The sequence below is a fragment of the Eptatretus burgeri genome, chromosome 1, assembly GCF_056783735.1.
Source record: "Eptatretus burgeri isolate ZD-2024b chromosome 1, Ebu_testis_v1, whole genome shotgun sequence".
Lineage (NCBI taxonomy): Eukaryota > Metazoa > Chordata > Myxini > Myxiniformes > Myxinidae > Eptatretus > Eptatretus burgeri.
In genome coordinates this window covers 26,823,907-26,844,183 of record NC_140961.1, presented here as the reverse complement: position 1 = coordinate 26,844,183, position 20,277 = coordinate 26,823,907, and the positions used below count along the sequence as shown (strand labels likewise).

General features: G+C 43.4%; 1 protein-coding gene across 1 annotated transcript; it reads right to left on the bottom strand.

Moving 5' to 3' along the window:
• Positions 1-1,671: 1,671 nt before the first annotated feature.
• On the bottom strand, positions 1,672-19,451 carry LOC147034076 (uncharacterized). The gene is made up of 10 exons (XM_085849172.1): positions 18,887-19,451; positions 18,294-18,488; positions 18,021-18,164; positions 17,696-17,920; positions 17,480-17,578; positions 4,140-4,315; positions 3,015-3,552; positions 2,294-2,488; positions 2,021-2,164; positions 1,672-1,920 (listed from the first exon to the last, which is right to left on the bottom strand). Exons 1-10 carry the CDS (start codon positions 19,412-19,414, stop codon positions 1,672-1,674), a joined length of 2,493 nt encoding a protein of 830 aa, XP_085705298.1. The 5' UTR covers positions 19,415-19,451.
• Between the last annotated feature and the right edge of the window lie 826 nt (positions 19,452-20,277).

Genomic DNA, 20,277 nt, shown 5'->3' with positions numbered 1-20,277 from the left:
GGGAAGAGGAGTGTGAGCAAAAGAGAGAAAGAGATGACAGAGGATGTACTCCATGCAGATATGACGTCCAGTTTAATGTCCATCTGAGAGATGACACACTGGCGACAGGAAAGACATCCAGCTGTAAAAACATTGCCACAAGAAAGGGCACCATGATTGAAGCCCGCAAAAAGCTGACCCCTGCTCAGGGTTAAAGGCGTTCAAATGGTGTGATGATAATGAGAGACGGAAAAAACATTGATGAATGACCCAGCCTGTGAAACACCGGGATGACAGCTGGGTCAAGATTCAAACCCAGGCAAAACAACTCCTGAGATTAGTGCAAGCCTGCGTACCTCTCGGCTATCCTGCCATGATATAGAAATTCATTGCTTTGCTTTTGTAACAACTGAAAACATTTTTTACTCGTTGTAATCGTCTAATTTATTTTGCCTTCCTAACTCCGGAGATGTTACGAGCACTCCACTCAAGCAAGCATTCCAATGAAATGGTTGAAGAAACTTTTAAAACAAAACATTTTAATTTTCTCCATATGTAATTCTCTGCCGAAATGACTTGTCGAGGAATGAAAGAAGATCGTACAAAAAGGGGAATTGTGGTGCAAAATAAAATTGCACATTTTCAGCGAGTGAACCACCGCACGACCAAACGCAGGCGAGTGGGCCCTGAACTTTGTTCAAGTCGATCGATATATTCAGTGACAATGTGAGTATTGTAGAGTGCTTGCCACATGGTTTAAGCACTCAAGCAAGCGCTCCAACAAAATGGTTGAGAAGGAATGGCTTACAGCTTGGTTTATAAAAGAAAACATCTTTGGTAAAGCCAAACAGAAAATTGATACAAACAAGGTTGACATTAGAATAGCCAGAAAAATAATGTTAAAACAAATGTAAATCACCAAGATCATAAATAAAATAAAAACACAATTCAAACGAATATGAAACATGTAATTGATATTTACATCTTCAGAACAGATTTAAACATTTCGGTGAAAAAAGGAATTGTGGAATTTTTGTACTTTTGAGTGTTTCACCGAGGGAGGTTGAGATGTTGAGCATTTCTGAGTTGAATCTTCCATGCAGACACAGATTGACGGGTGGAGTGAAGAATGTCACGATCAACGATCTTCCACGATGACAGAAACTAGATTCAGCTCAGGTGATTAATTAAGGTGAGTTGAGACTGAATTTGGAAGCAGTTCAGACAACCTGTGAAGGTGAGGTGGCGGGTCTCGAGGTTGTGTTGATTTTCGAGACCATACAGTCCACAATCATGTCCGTCTTCCACCGTGCTGATGGACCTGTTCAGGTCCCTTGTTTATCAGATGGTGTTCAGCAATCTTCACTGTCTCAATGGAACCCAGTTGCGCTGTTTAAGGAAAGACATATCAGACATGGGTTGACACGGATAGACGATATACTGTCTGCAGATGTCTGTGGCAGGTTATTGTGGTTAGAAAATGTAGAGTGAGGTATTTACCTTGCGGTGAAATATAAATCGTTGCAATATCAACAGAATGCGAGCTGACAACGTTCCTTCTCTCACAATCGACTCCATTTGGTGGAAATATTCATCCATCTGTTGAGGAACAAAAATAATTTGCAAGTTATCGACACGAAAACCTGTGTGATGGATCTTAATGAAAATCCCATTTGGAATTGACCATGTCTGTCATGGATCAGAGTATAATATTACCACGACATCCGTCACGTCAGAAGTAAGTTTCTTGCCAACGGTATTCAAAAGGCAACAGATGTATTCCACAGATTGGTTTCTTCCATCTCTGAACAACTCGAGAAGAATATGCACGATGATGTTGGTGGTGACCACACCCAGCTTATAGAGCTCCCCAATGAAACGGATGATTCCCAGGGAGCATTTCCTGAATTTCAAGAGGGTGTTCAGTTCATCCTCGTTCACCTGGATAAAAACAAATGTTCAAAGACAACGTCAGTAAAGTCAGATCAAAATTCCCATTTTTGGACAATTTTGAAATTTTCACCCATTTTCCCAAGTTCACCAAACTGGAGGCTTCAACGCTCTTGATGTCGCATGTGCAACTGATTCCAGCAAGACTCTTGTAATACTTCTCCTCACACTGTTTGAGGAGAATTTGCTGAAAGGGCTCAAACGTTCCAGGTGTATCCCCCATTGGTACTTCAATCTGTGAAAGACAAAGCAGGGTGGTGACATGGTGGGAACAAGGTTATAAGAATGTTAAAATGAGTTAAAGTGTACGATAAATCCAGGATGTACCAATGTGTGACCTCCATCAATGTTTAAAGCTCCTCACCTTGTTGAGGTGTTGGCATAAACTTGCATAGACCGCTGAATGTTTGGGCGTGGCAACAGCTTGAGAGAGGACCATCTGAACCACACTCTCAAAATGTCTGTTTGTGATGTTGAGAGCCATGGTCATTGGAAGAAGATGGTGAAAGTTATCTTGGGTCATTTCACTTAGTAAAGTGTGAAACTGTTTGAGAACATCCTGAGGGAGAGAAACAACAGAAGTCAAGGTCTGAGTGACAAAGAAAAGTTTTGAAAGTTTTGAGGATGAGAAAGCTTGAGATTTTTAGTTGTGAAATCCGAGTTTGTGTGTTTGTCAAAGTTGTGATTTCACTTGGAACTTCATGCATTGCTTAAGAAGGGGATTTTAAATTGACCCAAACTTGAAACCAGAAAAACACACACACACACACACACACACACACACACACACACACACACACACACACACACACACACACACACACACACACACACACACACACACATACACACACACACACACACACACACATACACACACACACACACACACACACACACACACACACACACACACACACACACACACACACACACACACACACACACACACACACACACACACACACACACACATACACAGACACACACACACACACACACAAACACACACACACACATACACAGACACACACACACACACACACACACACACACGTTCATTATGTACAATGAGTGATATTTACCGGTCTACAATGGAGACCTTCATTACTTGGAGTGTCCACACCGTGCCGTAAGGCTCCTGGAGAGTTGTTGTGGAGACTCTCCTCCATGTTCAAATTGTGTTCCTGGACATTTTCATGATCTTCCTGTTTCTGTTGTTCCTCAAGAAGTACCAGCTTGCTCTTCAGCTGCTGGACCTCCTCGTTCAGTTCTTTGTTTGCACGAGCAAGGTTTTCACATTGTTTGTTGGTTTCCTCTTGCTTCTCGTGAAACTGCTGCTCCTTCATTTTATGTTCCTCATTTTGCTGTTGTTGTTGATGTGCCGCTTCTTGTACTTGCAGCAGATTCATATTAAGGTTTTGGAGAAGTTCTTTGAATTCTCGATTTTCTTTGGAAATAATTGCAAATTTTTCAGAGTTTACTTGCTCTCGCTCGGCAAGAAGCTGATGTAGTTTTATTTGCTCTGCCTGGTGCTGCTGTTGATCCATCTCTTGGTGCTCCAGGTGGCTGAACAGCTTGATGTTCACGTCTCGCAGCTGTTCTTTCATCATCCTGTAACTTCTACATAAGAGAACATGTCCTGAATGAGACTAGACCAAGAAGAATGGCGACTTCAGAAAGAACAATAAGACAATGAGAAAGCATCTCAAAACACAAAGCCGTCCGCATCCACTTTGTTCCGTCCTCAAAATAAACTAAAACAAAAAAACAGGTCGAAAATATAAACTGTGTGTGAATATATATTTATATGATTTATTAATTTGTGTTAATATTCTAATAATCAACGTTTGTTGAAGATTTAATGACAAAAGCTCAATTGGTAAAAGTTATGACCTGAAAACTCACACTCACACTCACACTCACACTCACACTCACACTCACACTAACAATCACACTCACACTCACACTCACACTCACACTAACACTCACACTCACACTCACACTAACACTCACACACACACTCACACTCACACTCACACTCACACTCACACTCACACACTAACAAAACCCCATGACCTGCTGCATGAGGGACAGGTTAAGAAACTGGGACAAAGGAAGGAAACAAAGAAAGGCCAGAACCTTGATGAGGTGGAGGACAAGCTGAATGAGAGATTCCTAAACTAAAGATGTGACACATCGCTCTTTACCGTGAAATGCGGCATTTTTTATTTCTCTTCTTGATGAACCAGCCACGAGACCACGCGGTGATGAACACAATGACTGCGATCACCACAAGGCCCAACCAGGTAAGGCCAATCCATTGCAGCTGCCTGGCTTGTTCTTTCATATTCCCCAGGTGAAGGTACTCGTGGGAACGGATGATCTGTATACAATTCAGGGACAGGAACAGCAGTGTCAGGATATAAATAAAATGTGATAAAAGTGGGTTTTATCCATTAAACACCAAAAATAACATTTTTATATCTGATCTGCATTTCAACTCCCTATAAATCAATATCCTACTCCATCTTTCAACAGTTTGTGATTTCTGCCTTTGATATTAAACTCGTCCTGGACATCGTTTTTTTTTAACTCGACACGATCGAGGCTCATGGAAGAGCAAGGTGATTGAGAGTACGACTGTCATTTGGGCAGCGTGGCAACTCCTGGAAACATCAAGGAAGGAATGAAACAGGAAAAGAGGAGAGAAGAGAGAGGAGGGAAGGGAACACCGCAATCTGTAAATAAGCAGGTGAGGCTAAGAAGGGTTAATGGGGGTAATGAAGATGGTGGGTCAAAATGGGGAGGGGGACGTGAGATAAGGGTTCACTGTCGGCTTGAAATCCTGCAGGGAAGAGTGGGAAATCATAACCTCCTAAATACAGTTCTCAGATGGGACGAGTGAGGAACAAGAGTGGAGGTTTGCAGTCAGCCCGGATTTTTGGAAGTTTAACCGGTCGGCGGTGCAGGTTCAGTTATCGGAAGATACTTCAAATGATAATTTTTATAATCTCACACCTTTAGATACCTGGATATCCCTGGTGATGAATGCCTGGTGAAACAATTTATTTAATTTGTAAAACTTCCTCGGTTAGAATTTTGTGATTTATGTTTCCCATTGTGATTCACAGAGTCATTTCACGGAACCAGGACACCGAGTTCAGCAATAACCAAGTCCTGACATCATTGATTTACGGGGGGGGGGGGGGGGGGTGATTGTGACCCGACATGAGATCACGAGATGTTTATTTGAATTTTACATTAATACAATTTTAATATATCAAAGACCTTTTCAGTTTCCACAGTTAAAAGTCTGATTTTGTGATGCTCTGGTAACCTCACAGCTGTACTGTCTGTGGAGATTTGAAAATGTAAATTCACCAAATCCTCAGTGGAATCACAGTGATAGAAAAGGAATCTCAAGCCAAGTAACCTCCTCGGTTCACCCGAAGGGAGCATCGTCAGGTTCAGCGTGGACCTTGTGAGTTTACCCAATGTTTTTGAGAATTGCAAATGGAGGAAGGGTCCCTCATTCGTTTGTAATCTTCTTTGTGGTCCCTTCAAAGAAATGGGATCCCATCTGCGGATCCTGCCCGACAAAAAGGTCCCTGTACTATTTACCTTTCTCCGATCCTTCACCGAGACAGTCAAAAAGCAACAAACCATGAAGTTTATCAGTTCACGAATTGAACTGTAAAATGAGGACAATGACACTGTATGGATGAACTGTGAGATGACGTGCAACCAAACACGTGATGATTGACTTGAGTGTGTTATGAGCAGTGGAGGCTGTCTCCAATAATTGATCATGAAACAATGTATGGTCCACATGATGAACCAGCACATCTCCGGAGGGTAACTTACCTGCACATCCACAGAAGGTAACTTACCTGCATATCCACAGAGGGTAACTTACCTCAACATCCACATATAACATACTTCACAATGATCATTTTGCTCTGATATGCCAAAAATTAAATAATCACAAAATCATCACAAACACACTTTCATCCAATTAATGAAATAAACGTATTGACCAAAAAAATATTAAAACTTTTTTGTTTTCACAATCACGTTTTTGTGAGGCCATGGACTTACTGATCAACTGGATCAACTGGTATGTTATCAACTGGTAAGTCAGAACTGGAATCAATCTCCATGACGTCACATTGGTAAAAGGTGAACAGTCACAAATCAAAGGTGAAAGTTCACAAAATGTAAAACTGTGAATTAAATATTTTTGATGTAATTCTGTGTTCCAGTTCATTTTGTTCACATTCTCTACTCTCTATGAACCGCCACTAACCCCCACTAACCTCCACTAACCCCCACTAACCCCCACGAACCCCCACCCATGCTCTCCCCATGGTTGCCCCTTACCCGTTTTGACTTGAGAACCCATCGTCCGGGACAAGTCCGATTCGCGGACACAGACATTTCCCGGACTCGGTCCAGTTGGACAATTCCCGAAGAAAAAAGTCCGAAGAAGGAAATACAAATTCTCCAAATCAGCGTCAACATTGTGAGAGCTTGAAAACTTGTTTCTGTCGCTGTGAACGAGTCGGTCGTGGAATGTGCTTTGTGCGTCACAATGAACGTCTGTGCGTCACAATGAACGTCTGTGCGTCACGATGAACGGCTGTGCGTCACGATGAACGGCTGTGTGTCACGATGAACGGATGTGCGTCACGATGAACGTCTGTGCGTCACGATGAACGTCTGTGCGTCACGATGAACGTCTGTGCGTCACGATGAACTGCTGCACGATATTGTGACGTCATTATGAGCACAACAACAGCCTGGTCCCAATGAATAATCGGATTTTTTAAACACACGGATTATTTTATCCTCATGTTTGTGTTCAGTTCCTGCTCTTCATAAACTCTCAAAACCCAAACTCAAATGAAACAAAACACAAGTTCGAATGTTTGAAAGTTTGGAGAAATTAAATAACACGGGCGGGTCACGTGACTCCCAGTAACCACTCCCTGGTACACCCAAACTCGCACACATCAGTATAAACGACTCTGATACATCACAACACTCCTGTTTAATTTCTGGATTCAGGTTAAAAATGGGAATTTCACAAAAGAAAATCGGTTGTCTTCACGTCGTTACTCCAGAGATGAGAACACACGATGAGGATTATATGTGAACTAGTGATACCCGTGGAGAAGGGTGGTGTGGAGGGGGCGGGGTGCACCCTGCGGTGTAGAGGGTTGAGTAGGATGCATCGTTCGATGTAGTTGGGGGGTTTGATGGTGTACACATATCCACATGAGATGGAATGAGAGGTTTTCACGGTATAAGAACATTCTCAGTCCATACATTACACGGGTTTCCATGACGTGTCTTGGTGGAAACACACTGAACCATTCGGAAGGATTTTTATCTCCAGACGACGGGGTTTAACATTTCCATCCGAGGTATAAAGATTTCGTGTTGAGCCAGATGTCACCAAGTATTCTTTGTTTGTAAATTGTTGTCACCTTATAAATTGTTCTTCATCTTGATGGAGGCCTGAAGTGACCGTTCATCAAGTAATCGTCCGAATGTTTCCACAAATTTTTGAGATATCATGTTATTTGTCGTTTTTGGCCCTGTCTCTGTCGATGGTGAAGAATTACTTTAAAAAATGCAGTATCCAGATCCGGATCCAGATTTCACCAAAATCAAATCAACTCGTCTTTGTCACACACCCATCCCGTCCACCGAATCCATTGCAAATCTTTTGAGATGTCCTGCTCACAGACAGACAGACAACTGGACAGAGATGAAAACATAACCTCCATCCCCATTCAGTGGTGGAGGAAACAAGCTGGATACAAGTTCAAACACAGGAAGAACAGGATGGGAAAACCGGGAATGAAAGAGAAATTGAACAACAACAAAAAACAAAGCTGGAGGGTGAGGGAGAGAAAAAATAATAACCTGGAAAGGAAGGAGTGTATTTTGGGAGAGTTGGAGAAGAAATGATCTGGGTATGGATGACATGAGGTTGTGGTGAACTTCTGTCTTGAAGCCTTGAAGTAAAGGATGGGATTGAACTGAATGAGGAAGTTGGTTCAGGACGGGGGCCAGTGGGACCTACCAAGCACCCCCCCCACCCCACGACTAACTTTCACTGATACCACAGTGTTCATATATATCCCAAGTATCAGAAAAAGATGTTCCCATAAAAATCACTCATTTGCACTTTGCGTTATTCAGCTGTTTCCATTTTTGCATGTAATTAGGCTATCCAAACATTATTTGTGTGTGGTGTCACTTGTGTCAGGTCAGGTTCGATCTGTGACCTGCTCCAGGTACCATGGAAACCTGTACTAACCTGTTCCATGGTCGGGTTGTCGGCGACTAAACCGTCTCCCCCACCAGGTTTTCTGGTGAGGAGGGTGTTTGGATATGGACACCCAGCAGGATTAAAAACAAAACCTGTCAAAGGGCGGAGGAGCTCCTTGTGAGCCAACGGCCATCCATATCTAGTGCCCAACTGTGTCTGCGGACGTCCTCCTGCAGTTTGGTCACTTCTTATTAGGAGGTTGGTGGCAGGATTTGCACTCCGGCCACCGTAAAACCCTTCATTCCGCAAAACGCAAAAACGCAAAAAATCTGAAAACCCACTCCGTGGGAGTACCTCCTGTGCAGCTTCCCTTCGCAGGGCAGCTCACCGGATGATGGGATTGGGGCAAAGCCTTCGGGACCCCCAATCTTTGATAGGAGGGAAACCACGGGGTAACATCCCTGGGTCAGATTGCGGGAGAGTGTGTCGGAGTGGTGCTGAGGTGTCGTCCACCAGACGGCGGTCTCCTTGGGTTAACCTGAGGCGGTCCCTTCGGGTGGGTGCCTGGAATGTCCTATCCCTAAGAGAGGATGATCACCTGTCTCTGTTATCATCTGAGCTCAAGCGTTTGGACATCGGGATTGCAGCTCTCTCTGAGGTTCGGAGACCGGATTGCGGCGAGATAATGGTGGGTGGTTACACCTACTATTGGTCTGGTCACTCTGATGGTTACCATACCCAAGGAGTTGCTGTAGCTGTGTCCAATAAGCCGACCCCAATGATAATTGAGGTAACACCGGTCAACGAGCGTATTATGAGATTAAGGATTCGTCACTCCTTAGGTGTCATTTCCCTGGTCTCTGTTTATGCTCCGACTGAGGCGAGTGATCTCACCGTGAAGGATGCATTCTACACCACACTCGAGTCTGTGGTTGATCAGTGCCCCAGACGAGATACACTTCTAGTCTTGGGGGATTTCAATGCATCGACTGGAACTGATAGGGATGGTTATGAGGTGTGTGTTGGTCCCCAGGGGTCAGGAACTATGAACCAGAATAGCACTAAGTTCCTTGACTTTGCAAGAAGTCATGGACTTAGGGTGGCTGGTTCATGGTTTCAGCGCCCACAAGCTCATTGCTGGACTTGGTATTCCCACACTGGCGGTGTGGCAAAGGAGATTGACCATGTCCTCATTGACGGTCGTTGGAGGATGATCCAGAACTGCAGGGTCTACCGGAGTGCTCAGTTCCTCAATACTGACCACAGGCTTGTTGTAGCAACTCTAAAGCTGCACCTTAAATCCTGGAGAATGGTACCATCCCAGCCTAGGCTGGATGTTGCCAAGCTCAGGGATGAGAGAGTAGCTGAGGAGTTTGCGAACAGGCTGAGTGGACACTTGGGGGGTCTGGGTGCTTTGGGGGGTCCTGAAGAGTTGTGGAGCGCCTTCAAGACCACCGTCCTTGATGTTGCCGGTGGATGCCTTGGAGCTCACCGCAGGGCAAAGAAGAATTTTGTCTCTCAAGGGACACTGGATACCATTGACCAGAGTCGCAGGGCCAGGCTGAATGGCAGAGCTGAGCTGTTCAGGGAGCTGAGGCGTAAAACTGTACGTGCACTGAGGGTGGACAAGGAGGCCTATGTGCGAGGAATCTGTGAGGGGGTAGAGCATCACCTGTGGACAGGTGATTCTCGTCCCGCTTACAGGGGAATTCGCGCATTGCGTTCATCCAAGCCCATCCCTCGGAGCACTGCAGTTCGAGCAGAGAGTGGTAGGCTCTTGACAGAGGAGTCTGAAGTGAAGGCCCGCTGGGCCGGTTACTTTGAGCGGTTGTACCAGGCTGATCCCCCAAATATCGAGTTGGACATCAAGGGTGTTACAATCCCTGTTGCTGACCCTCGAATCAACTGTGGTCCACCTACGCTTGTGGAAACACGGGCTGCGGTGAACCAGTTGAAACGGGGCAAAGCTCCAGGGATCTGTGGCATCCATGCCGAACTTCTCAAGGCTGGTGGAAATGCTGCACTCGTGTCGTTGCATGCAGTTTTGTGCTCTGCCTGGAACACAGGCATCATCCCAACTGACTGGAAGAGGGGCCTTGTTGTCCCTCTCTGGAAAGGGAAGGGTGATCGCCAAGACTGCAACAACTACCGAGGGGTGACGCTGCTCTCAGTGCCGGGCAAGGTCTTTGCTCGGATAATTCTCGATAGGGTTCGCCACCATCTGCTTGAGCACCAGCGTCCAGAGCAGTCAGGCTTTACACCAAAGAGGTCAACGATTGACCGTATCCTTGCACTTCGTGTCCTCACCGAACGCAGACGAGAGTTTCGGCAGGGGCTGCTTGCAGCCTATGTTGATCTCTGTAAAGCGTTCGATTCAGTGAATCGGGATGTCCTCTGGAGGATTCTTGGTCTTCGTGGGGTGCCACCAAAACTGATCGATCTGATGTCTGAACTATACTCTGGTACTGAGAGTGCTGTGAAGTGTGGTGGTACCATCTCTGACTTATTTCCAGTTGTTACTGGAGTTCGTCAGGGATGTGTACTTGCCCCCACACTTTTCAGCACTTGTATGGACTGGATTCTAGGGAGGATGTCGGAGAGATCAAGTTGCGGTGCGTCATTTGCGAATGTCAAGATCTCGGACCTTGACTTTGCAGATGATGCAGTCATCTTTGCGGAGACTTTAGACATCCTCTTGGGGGCCCTCGAGGTGCTGAATGAGGAGTCGGAGCCGTTGGGATTACGGGTTTCTTGGGTCAAAACTAAGATCCAGGCTTTCGGTGACATCTTGGATGCTGCTGTCCTGTCTGTGTCTGTTTGTGGTGAGGATGTTGAGGTCGTGGAGAGATTCACTTACCTTGGCAGTGATATTCATGTCTCTGCTGGCTGCGAGTCAGAGGTCAATAGACGTCTGGGTCGGGCCTGGGGAGTCATGGATTCACTGGATCATGGGGTGTGGCGCTGCCGGTACCTGTGCGGGAGGACGAAATCCGAGTCTTCAGGTCCTTGGTACTTCCAGTCTTGCTCTATGGGTGCGAGACTTGGACTCTGACCAAGGATCTGAGACGGAGACTTAATTCCTTTGGTACCAGGTCTCTTCGGAGAATCCTTGGCTATCGCTGGTCGGATTTTGTGTCCAACGAGCGGTTGCTGAGAGAGACTCGGATGAGATTTGTTACCTGCATAGTCCGTGAGCGTCAGTTGCGGCTGTATGGACATGTGGCTCGTTTTCCTGACTCTGATCCTGCTCACCAGATTCTCTCAGCGAGGGAGTCTCATGAGTGGAGGAGGCCAGTGGGTCGACCACGTGCCTCATGGTTGCAACAGGTTGACCATCATCTCAAGGAGATGGGGATGGGCCTGGCATCTGCCTGGGGGATGGCCAGACGGAGGCCCCTGGAGTACCGGCGGAAATTGGACGCAGCGACGTGCTGTTCTGGCACATGCTCCCATACCTGACCTGACCTGAAACATTATTCTGCATCTCTGACAACAAAGGAAATATGTTCACTTTAATCCTTGACACTCCAAACATATGTGTAGATTCCTCATTTACAAATTTCCATGGACCAGATGTTGAGATATTTACGAAAATGAAAATTTCCATAATGGCGGATCCTAATTAGCATATCAATGCATTTAAAATTATTTCCACAACTTTGACTCAAACAGAAAATAGTTGTGTTTCCCTAAAACAGCAACAGACATCAAAAGTCACAGTTATGTATTATATCAGGTCCAGGTCATTAATTCTTTTGATTAATCTGATTTCGCAGAATTTTCGAACGACTCATCGTGCTTATTACTTTATGATAATTAACCTACTTTCATAAATTCAAAAATTTTAATACATTTTTTGCCAACCTGCCTTGTACCTGGTAACACGTAAGTCATGTTTTTTTGCCAACCTGACTTGAATCTGGCACCACTAGCCTGGTGTGTTGGCCCAGTGGTGAGGGCAGCGGCTTGGGATCCAAAAGGTCCTGAGTTCAAGCCCCGTTGGGCCACTGAATTAATACACCAGGGGGTTTACTCAGCCTGTCATCCTTCCGAGGTCGGCGAAATGAGTACCAGTGTACTGGGCCGGTGTATACCCGGTTTAAAATAGGTGTACCATATCCCTGTGTCGTAAGAGGCGACCAGGGTTGTGTCAGGAAGGGCATCCGGTGTAAAACATGTGCCAAATCACCATGCGGATCATACGGATGATCTGCTGTGGCGACCCCGACCGGGAGCAGCCGAAAGGAGAAGAAGAAGACTTGAATCTGGCAACACTGAAGTAATGTTTTTTTTACCAACCTGCCTTGTATCTGGCAACACTTAAGTGATGTTTTTTTGCCAACCTGGCTTGTATCTGGCAACACTTCAGTAATGTTTTTTTGCCAACCTGGCTTGTATCTGGCAACACCTAAGTAATGTTTTTTTTGCCAACCTGGCTTGTATCTGGCAACACTTCAGTAATGTTTTTTTTGCCAACCAGCCTCGTAACTGGCAACACCTAAGTAATGTTTTTTTGCCAACCTGCCTTGTATCTGACAACACCTAAATAATGTTTTTTTGCCAACCTGCCTTGTATCTGACAACACCTAAATAATGTTTTTTTGCCAACCTGGCTTGTATCTGGCAACACGTAAGTGATGTTTTTTTGCCAACCTGGCTTGCATCTAACAACACCTAAATAATGTTTTTTTGCCAACCTGGCTTGTATCTGGCAACACTTCAGTGATGTTTTTTTGCCAACGTGGCTTGTATCTGGCAACACTGAAGTCATGTTAATTTTGCCAACCTGCCTTGTGCAGGTTGCGGTTGTCTGGACATGTGGCTCATTTTCCTGACGCTGATCCTGCTCACCAGATTCTCTCAGCGATGGAGTCTCGTGAGTGGAGGAGGCCAATGGGCTGACCACGTGCCTCGTGGTTGCAGCAGGTTGATCAGAGTCTCAAGGAGATGGGGATGGGCCAGTCATCTGCCTGGGGGATGGCCAGACGGAGGCCCCTGGAGTACCGGCAGAGAATGGACGCAGCTTTGGCACATGTTCCCATACCTGACCTGACCTGGAGGAGGTATGCGCTCCACCGAGTGCCATTATGTTCAGCCAAGTCACTCAAGGAGTGATTTTTAACCTCGCCGAAGGTGAAGGTGTTGTGTTTGGGTCCGTTTGTTTGTCTTTCTGTCTGTTTGTTTGTTTGTCCACACAGAAGTTTAGGGTTTTTCTCCACAAGCGCTTGTCGGATTGAATTGAAATTTTCACGAAAGGAGCGAATGCTGATGTACAATGTTTTATTGTAATTATGATGTCATTGGTTATGTGGTGCTGCAGCAATGTGGAAAAACAGAAATATTTTTGACCTTCGTACCTTGAAAACCACATGAAGGATAAAAATTGAAACTTGGCACATGGCAAATTCTCCTCATGGGGAAATAAATATGATTTTTATGATGTCATTGGTGCCTTCGTAATGACATCATAATTGCAGATGTAGAATGCTACATCTGATCAGTAGAAAAATTTTTGACGGTCATCGAGGGATAAAATGGTCCAGAGAAAAAATTTGATGACTTCGTCACAGAAAAAAACGAGAATGAAATTGATTGGTCACGTGATTTGTCAGCCATTTTAAAATTATTTTTTTAAAAACATTCAAAAATCTTCTCTGAAGTGGCTGAACAGTTCGAGGTGAAACTGGACATATCTGACCGCCTATCCATGAGGAACAAAAGGTTCACACATTTGACATCATTGGTCACAAGGTTTCGCAGACATATTGGATTTACCCTAAAACCTTTCAATATCTTCTTCCCCACAAAGGCTGGACAGATCGAGGGGAAACTTGACACACATGTTCCACAAGACGTGGGTTACAAATTTGTTGAAGAATATTGATGGGGGAAATGGTTTGGCAGCCATATTGGATTGAAGAAAAATATTTAATATTGTTTTCTCTGGAACTGCTTCACCAATCGACATGAAACGTCACATTTATGATCTAGTTGTGATGGGGAATAATACATATTTTAAATTTCATCCTGATTGGGTGCATGTTCTGGCACCCAGAATTATTTAATTATTTGAAATTGGTTCTTTTTGTTTTTTCATTTTTATTTTTTGAATAAGGTTCACTTGACTGTGCCAGGATGGATTTGAGGGTAGAGGAGTAGCGCAATGGGTTAGGGTCAGGTGTCCAATCAAAGCGTGACGTCTTCTTACCCAGTCACCACTGCCAGCAGTTATAAAGTGGCAGTTCTAATAATCTCTTATTAATTAAATCACACGCCAGTCGATAAACATCACACAAAACAAGTCCGGTGAGGGTCTGCAAATGCTGATTGCTCTTTCTTTTCTTTACAGTTGCAATTAAAAGTGGGGTGGGTGGTCACTTATCCAAGCCAGATATTCTCGTTTTGTATTTTTAATGAATATTCTGAAATTTGTAGAATTCTGTTTTTTCCTTGGAAGTTGTGGGTTACGATGTGTAAATAAAGGTGGAAAAAGTCTGATTTAATGCAATTCAATTTCAGGCAATAAGGCAACAAAAGGTGTAAATTTTGAAAGGGGGTGAAGATTTTCTTTTGGAACTGTAAATAGATATTTCATTGAATTCCTCTGGGCAACACAGATAAAACAACTCGAATGAGATTGTACGCAGGTTGTTAATTCTATAAATTGGCATTTAAATGTTTATTTTCACTCAATATTCGTCAATTGAACAAATAAAGAAAATATTTTCATTCCCATTATCTCATTCGTAACTTCCCCTGGCAATGGATACTGTTTATCAGAATCAAATTCCTGATGTTTCTGTCTTTCACTCATCAATCTATAATTCCAGCAATCTGTGTGTGTGTGTGTGTGTGTGTGTGCTTCCCAAAAATGCTTCCCAAGTTATGGCCATTTATTTACCAAACCAATGGGAAGACACGTTGTTGCGTGGGCGTGGCTGATGGGGAAAGGAAGCACAGCCACGTTCCCCATTACAGGTTACAACGTACGTGCTTCCGGAGAGTGATGACTTCATGTATTCTCATAATTTCTCGATTTTTTATGCGCATTTATAGATAAACACAATGGCACAAGTTATGATCGTTTTCATATTAGACGGTGTTTAAATTTCGGTAACATCAGAGTGCTGGTATGCTCCAAACCAGGAAGTAAATTTTATCTCTCTCTTCTCTTCTCTTTTTGTTTTTCCTTGCCACGACATTGCGAAAAGGTAAAATACGTTGGCGCTAATTGAATAATTGGGTTTTAAAATTAAATTGCGAATAATCGTAACTGCGAATAATATCGAACTTCCGGGTCACACACGTACGGGCACGTGAGAGCGAAGAAACGGCCTGTGTGGTTTATTTATTTATTATTTTTTTTTTTTATTTTTTTTTTTACGTGCACGTACTCATGTAATTAACTCCAGAAAAATACTACAAAGGAACTTGGTGGAGCGCATACCTCAGCCAGGCTCAACAGTTCACATGTTGTGGCCCACTGAGATACCAGACGGGATCTGGACCTTGAACGGGAGCAGGTGTATTAATTACATCATCTTATAACCTTGCTGGAGAGCCGTGTCTCGTTTCGGTCTTTTCATGGTTTGTTGTTGTCACGAACATCTGGCCGATCTCATTCACCTACAAATCAGAATTTAAAACTGATCTTCACCAAATGGGAGAATTGGTCGTAAACAAGAAACCCATTGATTTTGAGTTCAAAAGGTCAACGTGGGCCAAATTTCAAAAATCCTCAATTTTCTTCTGATTGTCTTGAAATTTAAAGAGGATTTTCAAATAAGTCACTGAATTTAACCACCAATTATTTTTGAGGTCAAAACTTCGGTGTAATTTCTAAAAAGAGAGAGAGGGGTAACAGGAAAGGGGAGAAGGGGTGACAGGGAAGGGGAAGGGGAGAGGGTGCATTCTAGTTGATGTGATGTGCAGTTTAATGTTTATCTGAGACACAGCACACACGTTGATGAATCACCCAGCCTGTGATACACCGGGAAGACAGTTTATAGCTGGGTCGGGATTCAAACCCAGGCTAAACAGCTTATTATTTTATTAAAGATTATTTAAAGATTTATTAAAGATTATTATAACAGATTATTAAAGAAAGAGCGAGTCTGCGTACCTCTCGGCTATCCTGCCGTGATGAGGCAATGCATTGATTTGCTATTTTAACAACTGAAAATATTTTTTACTCGTTGTAATCATCTAATTTATTTTGCCTTCCTAACTCCGGAGATGTTACGAGCACTCCACTCAAGCAAGCATTCCAATGAAACGGTTGAAGAAACTTTTAAAAACAAAACATTTTTATTTTCTCCATATTTAAATCTCTGCCGAAATGACTTGTCGTGGAATGAAAGAAGATCGTACGAAAAGGGGAATCGTGGTGCAAAATAAAATTGCACATTTTCAGCGAGTGAACCACCGCACGATCAAACGCAGGCGAGTGAGCCCTGAACTTTGTTCAAGTCGATCGATATATTCAGTGACAGTGTGAGTATTGTAGAGTGCTTGCCACATGGTTTAAGCACTCAAGCAAGGACTCCAACAAAATGGTTGATAAGGAATGGCTTACAGCTTGGTTTATAAAATAAAACATCTCTGGTAAAGCCAAACAGAAAATTGATACAAACAAGGTTGACATTATAATAGCCAGAAAAATCATGTTTCAACAAATGTAAATCACCAAGATCATAAATAAAATAAAAACACAATTCAAACGAATATGAAACATGTAATTGATATTTACATCTTCAGAACAGATTTAAGCATGTCGGTGAAAAAAGGAATTGTGGAATTTTTGTACTTTTGAGTGTTTCACCGAGGGAAGTTGAGATGTCGAGCATTTCTGAGTTGAATCTTCCATGCAGACACAGATTGACGGGTGGAGTGAAGAATGTCACGATCAACGATCTTCCACGATGACAGAAACTAGACTCAGCTCAGGTGATTAATTAAAGTGAGTTGAGACTGAATTTGGAAGCAGTTCAGACAACCTGTGAAGGTGAGGTGGCGGGCCTCGAGGTTGTGTTGATTTTCGAGACCATACAATCCACAATCATGTCGGTCTTCCACCGTGCTGATGGACCTGTTCAGGTCCCTTGTTTATCAGATGGTGTTCAGCAATCTTCACTGTGTCAATGGAACCCAGTTGCGCTGTTTAAGGAAAGACATATCAGACATGGGTTGACACGGATAGACGATATACTGTCTGCAGATGTCTGTGGCGGGTTATTGTAGTTAGAAAATGTAGAGTGAGGTATTTACCTTGCGGTGAAATATAAATCGTTGCAATATCAACAGAATGCGAGCCGACAACTTTCCTTCTCTCACAATCGACTCCATTTGGTGGAAATATTCATCCATCTGTTGAGGAACAAAAATAATTCGCAACTTGTCAACACGAAAACCTGTGTGATGGATCTTAATGAAAATCCCATTTGGAATTGACCATGTCTGTCATGGATCAGAGTATAATATTACCACGACATCCGTCACGTCAGAAGTGAGTTTCTTGCCAACGGTATTCAAAAGGCAACAGAGGTATTCAACAGATTGGTTTCTTCCATCTCTGAGCAACTCCATAAGAATATGCACGATGATGTTGTTGGTGACCACACCCAGCTTATAGAGCTCCCCAATGAAACGGATGATTCCCAGGGAGCATTTCCTGAATTTCAGGAGGGTGTTTAGTTCATCCTCGTTCACCTGGATAAGAACAAATGTTCAAAGACAATGTCAGTTAAGTAAGATCAAAATTCCCATTTTTGGACAATTTTTCAATTTTCACTCATTTTCCCAAGTTCACCAAACTGGAGGCTTCAACGCTCTTGATGTCGCATCTGCAACTGATTCCAGCAAGACTCTTGGAATACTTCTCCTCAGATTGTTTAAGGAGAATTTGCTGAAAGGGCTCAAACGTTCCAGGTGTTTCCGCCATTGGTACTTCAATCTGTGAAAGACAAAGCAGGGTGGTGACATGGTGGGAACAAGGTTATAAGAATGTTAAAAAGAGTTAAAGTGTACAATAAGTCCAGGATGTTCCAATATGTGACCTCCATCAATGTTTAAAGCTCCTCACCTTGTTGAGGTGTTGGCATAAACTTGCATAGACCACTGAATGTTTGGGCGTGACAACAGCTTGAGAGAGGACCATCTGAACCACGCTCTCAAAATGTCTGTTTATGATGTTGAGAGCCATGGTCATTGGAAGAAGATGGTGAAAGTTATCTTGGGTCATTTCACTTAGTAAAGTGTGAAACTGTTTGAGAACATCCTGAGGGAGAGAAACAACAGAAGTCAAGGTCTGAGTGACAAAGAAAAGTTTTGAAAGTTTTGAGGATTAGAAAGCTTGAGATTTTTAGTTGTGAAATCCGAGTTTGTGTGTTTGTCAAAGTTGTGATTTCACTTGGAACTTCATGCATTGCTCAAGAAAGGGATTTTAAATTTACCCAAACATGAAACCAGACACACACACACACACACACACACACACACACACACACACACACACACACACACACACACACACACACACACAGACACACACAAACACACACACACACAAACACACAGACACACACACACACACAAACACACACACACACACACACACACACAAACACACACACAAACACACACACACGTTGAATATGAACAATGAGTGATATTTACCGGTCCACAATGGAGACCTTCATTACTTGGAGTGTCCACACCGTGCCGTAAGGCTCCTGGAGAGTTGTTGTGGAGACTCTCCTCCATGTTCAAATTGTGTTCCTGGACATTTTCATGATCTTCCTGTTTCTGTTGTTCCTCAAGAAGTACCAGCTTGTTCTTCAGCTGCTGGACCTCCTCGTTCAGTTCTTTGTTTGCACGAGCAAGGTTTTCACATTGTTTGTTGGTTTCCTCTTGCTTCTCGTGAAACTGCTGCTCCTTCATTTTATGTTCCTCATTTTGCTGTTGTTGTTGATGTGCCACTTCTTGTACTTGTAGCAGATTCATATTTAGGTTTTGGAGAATTTCTTTCAATTCTCGATTTTCTTTGGTAATAATTGCAAATTTTTCAGAGTTTACTTGCTCTCGCTCGGCAAGAAGCTGATGTAGTTTTATTTGCTCTGCCTGGTGCTGCTGTTGATCCATCTCTTGGTGCTCCAGGTGGCTGATCAGCTTGATGTTCACATCTCGCAGCTTTTCTTTCATCATCCTGTAACTTCTACAAAAGAGAACATGTCCTGAATGAGACTAGACCAAGAAGAATGGCGACTTCAGAAAGAACAATAATACAATGAGAAAGCATCCCAAAACACAAAGACCGTCCGCATCCCTTTTCTTCCGTCCTCAACATAAACTAAAAGAAAACAACAGGTAGAAAATATTAACTGTGTATGAATATATATTTATATGATTTATTAATTTGTGTTAATATTCTCATAATCAACGTTTGTTGAAGATTTGATGACAAAAGCTCAATTGGTAAAAGTTATGACCTGAACACTCACACTCACACTCACACTCACACTCACACTCACACTCACACTCAAACTCACACTTACACTCACACTCACACTCATACTCACACTAACACTCACACTCACACTCACACTCACACTCACACTAACACTCACACACTAACAAAACCCCATGACCTGCTGCATGAGGGACAGTTTAAGAAACTGGGACAAAGGAAGGAAACAAAGAAAGACCAGAACCTTGATGAGGTGGAGGACAAGCTGAATGAGAGATTCCTAAACTAAAGATGTGACACATCGCTCTTTACCGTGAAATGCGGCATTTTTTATTTCTCTTCTTGATGAACCAGCCACGAGACCACGCGGTGATGAACACAATGACTGCGATCACCACAAGGCCCAACCAGGTAAGGCCAATCCATTGCAGCTGCCTGGCTTGTTCTTTCATATTCCCCAGGTGAAGGTACTCGTGGGAACGGATGATCTGTATACAGTTCAGGGACAGGAACAGCAGTGTCAGGATATAAATAAAATGTGATAAAAGTGGGTTTTATCCATTAAACACCAAAAATAACATTTTTCTATCTGATCTGCATT